Source organism: Medicago sativa, chromosome 7, assembly GCF_051527215.1.
Source record: "Medicago sativa cultivar Bolivia chromosome 7, Bolivia_mono, whole genome shotgun sequence".
In the NCBI taxonomy this organism is placed as follows: domain Eukaryota; kingdom Viridiplantae; phylum Streptophyta; class Magnoliopsida; order Fabales; family Fabaceae; genus Medicago; species Medicago sativa.
Genome location: NC_140755.1, coordinates 15,238,068 through 15,250,981, shown reverse-complemented (window position 1 = coordinate 15,250,981; position 12,914 = coordinate 15,238,068). Strand labels below are relative to the sequence as shown.

The window sequence follows — 12,914 nt, the reverse complement described above, 5'->3', positions numbered from 1 at the left end:
TATGCGGGATTTTTCGATAAAACTTTTCAAGAGTATTTTCCCCATAACTTGAAAACCAAAAATCATATTCAAGTCAAATCAACGCCTTTAGAAAGCTAAAAATATTATCTACAATTTTCACGTATGTACCAAAAACCAGTTCATGACAGAAACGAGGGAAAAAGATGCAAGAATGCGAAACAGGGGGTTCTGTCCTGACTCGCAATTGCGAGTAACTTCACTCGCCATTGCGAGTTGGCTCCAGGGAGCCCCTGTTGCTCGCATCCAACTCGCCGTTGCGAGTACGGTTGCGAGTTATGACAGTAGTTTCGGGAAAAAGAGTCATTTTCACCCCAAAACCCCAATTTTGACTCCCCAATGCCCAAATTTGATTCGAAGGTCTATCCAAACATTTCTAAACATGAAAAGACACACAAATCCATATAAAATTTGCACCAAAACAACCTTACAACAAAAATCATCATGGACCCATTTTTCATCAAAACTTCAAAAACCACACAAAGTCATAGCAAACTCCACAATTATGATTACCCAAGGTTTTAATCATCAACAACAACATCTCTCAACAATAACAGCAACTAACCATCATGAATTCATCAATAATTCATCACAACAACACCTTATATCATCATTTTGGACAAAAATGCAAAGCACATATATAACCACAATTTAAGCATGCAATTTCATCATCAACAACTCAATTAACATTCAATTTACATACGCAAACATTGTATCAAAACATGAGCACGAATTTACAATCAATTAGGTTCAATTCATCAATTTCACAAAATGGGTAGAAATGAAAAGTTATGAATTATGGTTGAATTCTAACCCTCTTACCTCTAGCATCAAGAATCTCTAACCCAAGCTTCAATTTAGCTTCTAGATGATGAATCCCCCCTTGCCTCTAACCCTTGTTCTTGTTCTTCCCTCTAGCCTCTATCTCTTCTCTTCTCAAATGAAAAATGTTGGTGAAAAACCCTATTTCTCTACTAACATTAGTTTATATAGGCTCACTTAATTGGGCTTGTCTCACAAACCTTAATGGTCCTAACCATTTCTATTCTAACCTCAAAAATGTTACTACTCACTTAACGGTAAAATATAACACTAATGGTCACTTACCGGTAAATAAAATAATTACTACACCCTCGAGTAACTTGGTAAAATAATAACTCTCACTAAGCACTAAAAATAACCTTCAGCAAAATTACAAAAATTACCCATGCCCTCAAAATGATCTAAATGGTCCTAAGTTCAAAATGACTAAAATACCCCTCTAATACCGAATTCTACGAATCCCAACCAAAAATACACACAGAGGCAATTAATCACATATGAGCACATATAACACACTTAAAAGCAATTAAATAAATAATAAAATAAATCTAGCGAAAATCGGGCTGTTACACTTTCAAAGAAACATTTCAACCTAAACAGACATTCACATTTCCTTGAGCCCGTGCCTTCAAGGTTCGGTTTCTTCCTCGTCTTTGGTGGCTTGTATTAACCAATATTTCACATTGCATCGTCAAGTATGGCCTTTTTAAACTAGATTTATCTATAGAAATAGTAAATCCGGCCCTTGACGCTTGTCGACGAACCCAACCAAGTAAATCTTCTCGCTCTCTCCATCTTTCATTTGTTGTAAAAAATGAGCCGGTATTTACTTCTAATACCACGAACACTGGTACGTACCCGTTTAGGTTTAGGTTTTTCTTCAATGTGACCGGTAGGTACCGGTTTAGGTTTTTCTTCAATGTGACCAACGTGAGCTTGAAAAGGAGTTTTGACTTTCAAATTCACATCTACGGTTGGTTTGACATCGCCGGAAGCTTCGCCAAAAGCATCAATTTTGACCGGTTTCGGTTCAACGCCATCATCCACCACATTTTCAACCATATCACTCTATGTCTATTGAATAAAAAAATAACAAGGAAAAAATAAATAAGTAACTTGTGCAACAAGCTAAGAAAGAAAAAAATGGCGATAAAATTCAAAAACTGAGCATTACTTCTGCGTGAGTTAACTCACACTAGTGTTAATACTCTGCGTGAGTTAAGCCACACAAACTTGACAACTGCGTGAGTTAACTCATGCTAGCTCTATCGTCTTCTTCAAAAAAATGACAAACCAATCAACAAAACCAGCAACAACGAATGAGAATCCGTGATACATTACCTGATATTTGATGCTTGATGAACGTAGAAACTTGCTTCTTGACGATTTGCAATGATTTAGAATGAAGATTTTGACCAAAAAAATCGCACTTTTTGGGTTTTTGGAGGTGGAGGGAAAAAAAAATGGACTGCTGGGATTTAAACAAAAACAGTATCCGTGTGAGTTAACACTCAACCGTAACTTCACTCATTTAGAGACATTTTAGTCTTTTCAGTCGGGAGAGAGCAATTTCGCATAATTTTTTGAGTAGATTTTACCGATTTTTTTTATTGACCCAACCAATATACATCTCTCAATGGAAATGGACGGAACAAATCCAGCAAACAAGTGTAAAAACAACATCGAATCGAATCAAGTCAAACATTCATCCACATAACTAAAAAAGAATAGAAATTAGTCAAACATTGTAAAAAAAACATTTTGCAAACGTTTTCCTTCCCAAAACACCGCGTAGGCGCAGCCTTTTGTTGATTCCACCAATCATAATCATTTCCACATTTCAAATTGGATGATATTTCTGTTCTGATAACAAATTGTTTGATCAATCAAATGGCCCAATCTTTTGGACAAACCGAGATTAATTGGGACAAGTATTCTTCTCTTCCTTCATCCTTTTATTTTTTTTATTATTTTTTCATTTTCTGTTTAATTTTATTTTTGTTGAAATTTTATTGGATTTCTGAATGGAACTATTGTTTGATTATCATTGTTCATGTTTGTGTATTTCAACATATTAATTATTGGGTGAAAAATTGATTTTTTTTATAGATAATTTTATTGGGTTTGGGAGATTTAGGATAAAAAAATGATTAAGCTTATAAATTTATTAATTTCATAGGTAATATGATGGGAATTGTTGAAAAACATGGTGATTGTTTGATATATTGGATATTGGAGGTGATTGCAATTCCATTTGCTGCTTTAAGATTTAAATTATTGATTATATTTAAGTAGTTATTTAGTAATGATTTTAAGATGCCCTTCTTGAATTTCTGTATGTTAATGTTCATTCCATCTTTTATCTGCTGATGCTAGTTCTTTATGAAGATTTAGGCTTTCTTGCACTTGAGGGGTAACCTTCAAGTATATATGTCTTAGGGATGAGGGGTAACCTTGGTGCAACCGGTAAAGTTGTTGTCAAGTGACTGAAAGGTCACAGGTTCAAGTTCAGACCTCTTGTGTAAAAAACAGGGTAAGATTGCGTAAAATACACCGAAAATGGTGGGACCCCTTCCTGGACCCTGCATATGCGGGAGCTTTAGTGCACCAGGTTGCCCTTTTATATATATCTTAGGGATATGATGATTCTTTGAGCTCATGGTATTATATTATGTTAAGTGTTATAAATGGGATAGGATATGACTGGGAGATATCCGTTACCTTACAGACCGGTTTTGTAGGAGTTGAACTAGTGGATGGTGGGATCGGTCCCTTGAACTAGTCGTCTTTCGGCCGGAAGCTTCAACCCAAATTCTAAGATGGTATTAGAGTCTTTCCAAGATTCAGGCCACTCGGGTCACGCTCCAGAAGTCTAGTCCTGGGCGGCGTGGTGTGTGTTAAGAGTCTCACATTAGATCAAATATGACCTGACAATGTTTTGTATGTGAGAGGCATCTCTCACCTTACAAGTTGGTTTGTATGTTGAGTTAGGGCCCAACCTAAATTTTAAGATGTTTTAATTAAATTTGCATCTACAAGCTCTGTATCCTTATTAAATTCATTCATTCCTGCAGGCTAGACAAAACTAAGTTCTATGTCGTTGGAGCTGGACTCTTTACCGGTGTTACGGTAGCACTTTACCCGGTTTCAGTTGTGAAAACTAGGCTGCAGGTTGCAACAAAGGGCGCTGCAGAGAGAAATGCCTATTCAGTTGCAAAAGGACTACTTAAAACAGATGGCATCCCTGGTTTGTATAGAGGGTTTGGTACGGTTATCTTTGGTGCAATACCGACCAGAATCATATTCCTCTCGGTTCTAGAGACCACAAAAGTGTCTGCCTTTAAAATGCTGCAACCATTTGGACTATCTGAAACTACACAGGCTGCATTAGCAAATGGAGTTGCAGGCATGACATCGTCACTTTTTGCTCAATCTGTGTTTGTACCAATTGATGTGGTACGAAAATCTTATTAACGTAGATATGGATATGGGTTTACATTCAGAGCTTCTGCTCTGGATGTTAACCTAGTCCTTCAGTTAACTTCACAATCTTTGATGTTTATTTTCACTGTTGCCAGTATCAAAATTCAGAATTTATTTTAGGACCTCTTTGGATAAACCACTTATTTGCAGCTTATTGCAAAGGCCCTTACCATGATAAGCGGTTATGTATAAGCTTACATAAGCTATTTCTATAGCAAAAGATAAAATAAAATAAAATTATTTTTGTATATGCTATAAGCATTTTTTATGAGCTATATTTGAGAACTTATGAAAATGAAATGAAAAAAGTTTTTGAAAATTGTCATAAGTTGTTTTCATAGGTTCTCCCAAACAGTCTCACAAGACTTATGTCACGAGATAAGCTCAAATAAGTCAATCAAAACAGGCCCTTGTAAGTCTTTTTGATGAGGTTCAAATGATGCTTCATTTGAAGGGTGCCAGTTGACAGATAAGTTAGATACTTAAGGATTTTCTTTTTTTAATTTTTGTTTTGCCTATTTCGCCTGTGAGGAAGTTCCTTATCATGTTAATTCATTCTCATTTATTTTCTTGCTGATCAAATTTTAGTTTTTTCACCACAATATGGATTTTTCTAAACTTCTAGTATCTAATTCTTCATTGGATGATATCCAGGTTAGCCAAAAGTTGATGGTGCAAGGATACTCAGGACATGCCCAATATAGTGGGGGCATTGATGTTGCTCGTAAGATTTTAAGGTCTGATGGCATTCGGGGATTGTATCGAGGGTTTGGTCTTTCTGTTGTTACTTATTCACCTTCTAGCGCAGTGTGGTGGGCAAGTTATGGTTCAAGCCAACGCTTCATTTGGAGGTAAGACATGATAGTGCTTGTATTTTTTGTCTTAATACGTAGTTGTTGACATGTTTTGCATTACCTTTACTTTTTTTTTTTTTTACTGTATTAGTATTCAAATGATAGTCTCGCAACTGATATTTCTTTCTCCCCCACCAAAAGAGTTGGAGTTTTGGACAACTTTAATCTAACATTCCGTGATCAAAGCACCAACTTGGTGTCAACTTTCTTGAAATATGAGATTCTGGTCAGAGATATTAAATTCAACGTTAAAGTTTTTCCTTTTAAAGTTGGACCGGAACGTTCGGTTGCTAATCATGATTAGTATTAATGTGTCAATAAGCTGCACACGGTATCAATCAAATCCGTATTTACTAAATTACATGGTATCTTCTATACGACGGTTACAAAGGTCAATTATGTTTTACACAAATTTCTAACAGCTTATAGGTCTTCCATATAAGTTAGAGTTATGAGCTATGAAGCACGAGCTTCGACACAGACACCCACACGGATATGTGACACGGATAATGTAAAAAATATATGATTCTAAATTTATTTTGGGACACTTGTCTGAGTTGTCGGACACTTATCATATCATATGGGTGTGAGACACGGAGACAGTCGTAATCGCAGAGGTTTCTGAGCTTCATAGGTTATGGATATATGTTGTGTTCTGTTGGAAATTCCGCCTTAATTGCGGTCCGCCCCTAGTCGCCTAAATTGCGACCTTTGGTTAGCCTTAATTGCAGCCTCCAACACCTTCATTGTGTTGGCTTTGAGGGGGTGGATTTAGTCCCACATCGGATAGATAACACTCTTGAGAAGAGTTTATAAAGAGGAGGCACTCCTCACCTTACAAGCCGGTTTTGTAAGGATGAGTTAGGCCCCAAATTTCAACATGTTCCAATGACGATGCAAAGCTATGAAAGCATTGCCACAGTTAAATCTGATAAAGGTTCTTAATGTTAGATTGGTTAGATGTGTAATTCAATTTGGTTAGATGTGTAATTCAATCCTTAATAGTGGGAAATATGTGATGCTGTAACCCTTAATAGTGGGAATTATGTGATGCTGTAACCGCATCTGAATGCATGCAGTGGAATGTGTTAAGTCAGGAAAACTAGAATTTTTTTCTTGGCAGAGAGAGCTTCGAAAAGGATAACTATAAGTTGATTTTGCATTAAACTTGAAATGTTTTTTTTTTTAAAAAACTTTTAATATTGTGGTAACTTTTATAAATAATAGGGTAATGAATTTTTTACATATGTGCTTGCCATTATTTTTATTTAAACTTTAGAATGTTCAACACAAGTATCCACTGTTTGCATGGACAGACTCTTGGACCAAGGTGGCAAATATAATGAAAGCAGTCCTAGTGTGCAGAAGATTATGTTAGTTCAGGCTGCGGGAGGGATTATTGCTGGTGCAACGGCTTCCTGTATTACGACCCCATTGGATACTATCAAGACAAGGTTACAGGTTTGCACATCCTCGTTTTCTTGTTAGTTCATTTCATTGTCCTCGGCGATCGTTATTGTGCGTGCTATTTCTTTTTTAATAGCTAATGTTAGCAGTTAGTCGTTAGATTAATATTTACTCCTTCATTCGGGTTTGAACTCCCTCGAACTCCTTATCCCTTAGCTCAAACCAGTCGAGCTACCCCCCCCCACCCACCAATCGGTGATCGTTAATGTGCGTGCCATTTGTTGTATTTTTTTGTTACAACATTCTTATGAAGTTCTGGAAGTGGCAATTTAAGGTGTTTGCCCATCTTTCATGCAACTTCTTGTTAACAATTACCTGTGCCTTCTAAGGGAATAAAAAAGTTTGATTCTTACTAGCTGCTTTTATGTTCTTTCTCTTCTTTCCTTGAAAAATTGTTTTTAATAAGGTAGTTTGCTCTCCATGACGGCTGACCTAATCTTGTCATTATTCAACTGGCAAGTTCCTAAAAATCTTAGGCAGTAAAGTCTATTTTTAATATTGTTAGAAATTATAATATAAAACCATTGAAGTGTTTTCACCTTGGAGCTTACGCTTTTGGGATAGTTGATTTATGACATAGTATCAAAAGTTTGATCTTTTCCTCCACCATTTTTCTAATCAAAATTATAGTCAAATGTCAGCTCAGGTTAATTAGGTGGACTTCTGCACTATCCACTCTTAAAGCCGATAGGGCTCTTGCATGAGGCGGCATGTTTGAAGTATAACATAATACATTTGATAGGACATTAGTATTGGTCCTTAGCCCAATAAGTATAACCATGCTAAATAGAGAAGTTAGAGGAAGAGTGCTGATGTGGCAGTTTATTAGAATGTGTGAGGGTTTGTAGGCAGGAGGGATGAGTGAATTCATTCAGAAATATTGTTAAGAGAGTTGGTTAGGAGAGGTTTCCTTCTGGTTAGGAGCATTGCTCAAAGAATAGGAGTCTCTCTGTTTATTTCCCATTGTAGAGCGTTTGAACTCCATTTTCAGTAAAAAATAAGCACATATTTTCCTCTTTGTATTTCTGGGTTCCATCACCGTTCATATGTCTTCACCTAATAGTTTTCTTAAAATTTGGGTTGAGCCTCAACCCTACATAACTAGCCCGTCTATTTTTCATTTATCTTGTGTTCTAGATATTTTCCAGTCCTCCAACCCTAATAGTTTTTTTTTTTTTGGGAAGGATACGCCTAGAGTTGTTAAATGGTGGCTATAGCATAGCAGAATTTGAACATAGCAGGATTGTTCCACGATATTCCATTTAGTACAAAATGTTCGTCAAATAATAACGATAGTACTGTTGCATAGAGGAATTTGAACAAACTGCTATTTTCCGTGATTGACAACACCGGTTTGGTTTCTGTTCATGTTCTTACAATCATTTTAAGTGTAGAACATAGTTTGTAAAGATGAAGAGATAATGATAAATTTTGTTTCGACGTACATACATAATTAGTTCATTAGACAATGTTGATGTTTATTTAATTTTTTCTGACTGGATAGTTCTGTACTCTAGGTGATGGGAAATGACAACAGAAGATCTATAAAACAAGTTGCTAAAGATTTAATCAAAGAAGATGGTTGGAAAGGTCTATATAGAGGCTTTGGTCCAAGATTTTTCAGCATGTCAGCATGGGGCACTTCAATGATATTGACTTATGAGTATCTGAGTAAGATCTCTTCCTTTTGTGGTTTAGATTTTTTTCTTTGTCTGTATTTGCACCGGTGTTTTTGTTTATGCTATTTGTCTGCGTTTGACATTTATTAGAGGAACAACCGGGGTAAGATTAAACCAAAGCCTTATAGGTTCTATGCCATGAGCTTATTGATGGTTTGTTTGGATTCAATTATTTGAGCTTATCTTCTGGCATACATACTTGTGAGACTGTTTAGGAAAGCTTATATAAACCACTTATGACATGTCCATAGTTGTTTTCAGTTTATTTCCATATGCTCTTCAAGATGGCTTATGAAAACAGCTTATACATAATATGAAAACAGTTTGATGTTTATTTTATCTTTTGTTGGAGAAATATTCTTATGTATAAGAACTTGTATAGTGCTTAATTAAGCTATTTATCCAAACAATGCCTCATACAGATAAATCATCCTTCTGTTTCGAATTCTTTAGTAATGTGATCCAATCCATGCTGACAAACTATTTTTGAATTCCTATTTATATGTATTTATTTCCTTGTCACAAGTTTACTTTAATAGCAACAATATTTTATACGCATAGTTTTGAGTTTTGACACCGTATCACCAATTCCGTATAAAATACATGTCTCTTTGGTGTTTTTGTGTCCTGAGAGAAAATAAATGATTAAAAAAAAAAAAAAACCGTATAGTGTCTGTGTTTGAAAAACATTTATCTTACTTTCATTATGGAAATTTCAAATTTGCATTCACCTATCCCGAGGTATGATAAATGTGACTCACACCTCGTCTATTTTGAAACAAATATTTGACGCCCTTATTAATTTGTTAGAAAATTTGGTCTCAGCTTCGCTTAGTTATGTTTAAACGACACACACAAACCCTGTCACTTGTAAAATAGAGGCGGGAGGTGAGTGTCTTTTACAAAAGACTCAATTGCAATTTTGGTCCCCCTATTTTCACCATTTTGCGGATTTGGTCCTCCTATTTTTTATTTTGACACTTTTGACCCCCTTTATTTTTGAACTAAAAGTTGGTGATGCAATGTGATGTGATGTGTTTTAAATGACATGGTATATGACAAGATGATGGGAAAAAACAACATCGATGAAATTGCAAGAACATTCCCTTAAAAACTTCATTTAAAACATGTTGCATTACCATATTTTTGACCAAATATTTGATGGAGGGACCAAAATGTAATGACTCAATTTAAGAATGAGTTGAAAAGGGTGGTTTAATTCAATACTGATAGCGAGATAATTCCACTCCTTACAACAATAAAGAGGAAAGTGAGATAAAGTTGCATCAGAAAATTAAAAAATAGAATCTTCTCATAAGAGAAGTACCCAACACTGGGTCCAGAGGGAGAAGGGAAATTAGGCACTTAATTGATTCACATCTTTTACAATCATTTCTTACTAGACTTATAGTCCCTCAATCTAGTGCTAGGGAATTTGTTTCTGTTCCTACGCCTTAGGCCCACACAATCCGGATCTACAACTGTTTTGATTCCTTCCTTTGCTAAGCCAACTTGGTGTGGGACCCTTTCATCATTTGAGGCCTTGCGCAAAACTGTCAAGTTTTAAAATAGAGGGACCAATTCCGCAAAATATTGAACATAGGGGGACCAAAACTGCAATTAAAAAATTAGATGACGTATATCTATCACTGACACGTATTAAGGGAGCTGAAAGCAATTTCTCCTTTTATATGATACTACAATTTCCTTTTTTCGCTGGGTTTTCCTAACTTGCTTTCTCATGAATTTGGATTCTGTGTAGTTGCAGGTTTCTTCATTCACGCAGCTAGCCATATTGGTGGCCATTGGATTGAGATCATACGGCGTAGATTTCAAGCAGATTTTGATTTTTTTTTAAAAAAAAAAATACAAAAAATCCAAATTTGAAATTTACTCCGTCCGATCTTGATCAAACTGCTACCGATGTAGTTGACAGCATGAATGCATGCGATTTGTGTTTTTGCCTCATCATTTTGTATTCTTCATAATTATCTGTAATAATGTGTTCGTATGCTCCAAATGATTGTTAATGCTAAGAGTGTCAACATAGTTGAGATGTCTTGCTCTATTGTTTTGCTTAAAATAAAAAGCTTAATAATGATAAATATGCAAACTTTAGATGATAGTGCATCATGGTACCTTTTTTCTGTGTCCATATGTTTCTTATCCTAAAAGCATCTTATTTCTTTTGCTCAGAACGCTTATGCACGAAAGATGAATAGATGCAATTGGTCTGCAAGTTTTCCAGCTTTGTCTTCCATCAATTGATTATGCCAAGATTATGGTGGTAATTTTGTTGTAGCATTACACAATAACTTTAACCCTACACCTTCAACACTGAAGTTGCTTTTCGACATTTTTACAGTCTTGACTCAAGGGTTAATATTTAAGCAGCAAAGCTGTATACTAACAGATTATTCTCAATAATTGCTGGATACACTAGGAAATTAATAGTTCCATTCTTTATGATTAAATTGAATTTTTTGTAATATTTTATAGCTTTTCTGTGGATTATGTATCATGAAAGGGAAAGAATATATTTGAAACTCAGAAATATTGTTTGTTACATACAAATTACAATCTGGAGAAGTTTTGTTTTTTAAGGAAATCTGGAGAAGTTATATTGTAGACGTTATTGTTTATATACTGTAGTCTAATAAAATAATTTACCACCAATGGATTGATCCAAGTGGTAAGAGATTTAGACCCCTTAAGCAAGTGGTTATGAGTTTGATCCCTACTCTTTGTATGAAGAAAATTCAGTTTGGAATAAATAACCGACATTGTATGCTCAAATTAGTTATTGTTAAATGACGGTGGAAACTTAATACATGATAAAAAATATATTTATCATGTGAAGACGAAGCCCTAATAGGATCAACAATACATGTGCAGTTATTTTTTGGAGAATCATACAACTCAATGCTCAAAGCATGGTGAGCTTGTTCTACCAAAAGAAGAAAAGCATGGTGAATTTCTTCTACCAAAAAAAGAAAAACATGGCGATCTCTCATTAATATTACCACCGACAACCAAATACCAACATCTTTCATTAAAATAAGGGACCCATATATGGTTGAAGCATCATAAGTGACAAGAGAAATGATATTTCTACAATTATTTTGAAATAATTTTTGAACAATTTTTTTTCTCATACTTACATCATGTTCTTACTCTTTCTATCTTCATTTTTCTATCTCTTGCTTTTTACCATTAAAAAGCTTCTGACCAATAAAAAATCAGTGGAACAACTTTCTATCATAAGGGTAACCAATGTGTTCTTTATTCTTTAGCACATCATCCTACTTGGCGATATGTCCCAAGCTTCACTCCAGATCAGTTTGTAAAAAACAAGTAGGTTTGCCTAACATTATGTTCATTTTTTGTTGGGGTTTTTTATGGCTTAGTCCCCCTTTTCTTTCTTTTGGTCAATCAATATATTTGGTGGCAGTAGCTAAAGTTGCTCCACTATATGGTTTTAAATAAAAATCGTGTTAAATCAAATATATACCAATTCCTTTTTACATTATTTTTATATTAAATTAAGTTGATTAACCCAAAGAAATTATATACACAAGCGAAAAGATGGACACTCATTCGTCCATCTTTTCGCTTTTTTTATTCCGATAATACATGTAAATTATAAACAGTGTTTTATATGAAATTTTGATTTTGATTAAAACTATAAGTACAAATACTTTCAAATTGGAACAAACTTGATTAACCCAAAGAAATTATATACACAAGCGAAAAGATGGACACTCACTCTTCCGTCTTTTCACTTTTTTTATTGCGATAATACGTGTAAATTATAAATAGTATTTTATATGAAATTTTGATTTTGATTAAAACTATAAGTAGAAATACTTTCAAATTGGAAAAAGCCTAAAAAATCATGTTTTTTTTATACAAAATATTTATCTTTTTCAATTACAACAGTAATTTAACAAATATAATATAAATCCTTATCTTTTTTAATACCAACAACAACATTAATACAAAAAAATTGTTTTAGGGTATAATTGGAATAATAAAAAATTCAGCCCAAAATCTCTATCCCCTTGATATATAATATTGATAATATTGTTCCTATTGTAGTAGATATTTCTTATTTTAGTGTGATTTTTGTTAATTAAAATTTGATATAATATTATTAAAGGATAAAATAATAAATAAAATAGTTTAAATGATGGGTAAAATAGGTAATGAAAAAGGCAGCTCAAACTCATGTATTTTGAGCATATTTTCTTTATATATAAGTAGCAAAAAGACGGGCAGTCACATGTATGTATTTCCGCTCTTTTTATTGTGCTATTGCGTGTAGATTATCAACAATATTTTATAGAAATTTGTGTGTAAATTACAAACGATATTTTATATAATTTTTTTATATAAATTAAAATTATAAGTGGAGATATTTGTGAAAAAAAATGTAACAAACTCAATAAATCACATTTATCTTTTTGGCCAAATACCACTTTTTGTCTTTTTAGTTTGACAGAATTCCCAAGTTAGTCCTTTAAGTTTGGAAAGTTTCAATTAGGTCCTTTTAGTTTGACAGAATTTCCAAGTTAGTCCTTTAAGTTTAAAA

General features: G+C 34.1%; 1 protein-coding gene across 1 annotated transcript; it reads left to right on the top strand.

The window, feature by feature from the left end:
• Positions 1-2,580: 2,580 nt before the first annotated feature.
• On the top strand, positions 2,581-10,877 carry LOC146904525 (uncharacterized). The gene is made up of 6 exons (XM_085724239.1): positions 2,581-2,771; positions 3,915-4,296; positions 4,978-5,174; positions 6,494-6,638; positions 8,162-8,315; positions 10,520-10,877. Exons 1-6 carry the CDS (start codon positions 2,731-2,733, stop codon positions 10,543-10,545), a joined length of 945 nt encoding a protein of 314 aa, XP_085580365.1. The 5' UTR covers positions 2,581-2,730; the 3' UTR covers positions 10,546-10,877.
• The last annotated feature ends 2,037 nt before the right edge of the window (positions 10,878-12,914 follow it).

Bases quoted from the DNA above. Each gene is read 5' to 3' on its own strand.
- LOC146904525 (XM_085724239.1), top strand. From the start codon at position 2,731: ATGGCCCAATCTTTTGGACAAACCGAGATTAATTGGGACAA. The intron at 5,175-6,493 runs GTAAGACATGAT...TTGCATGGACAG, and splicing joins AGCCAACGCTTCATTTGGAG to ACTCTTGGACCAAGGTGGCA. The intron at 6,639-8,161 runs GTTTGCACATCC...TCTGTACTCTAG, and splicing joins CTATCAAGACAAGGTTACAG to GTGATGGGAAATGACAACAG.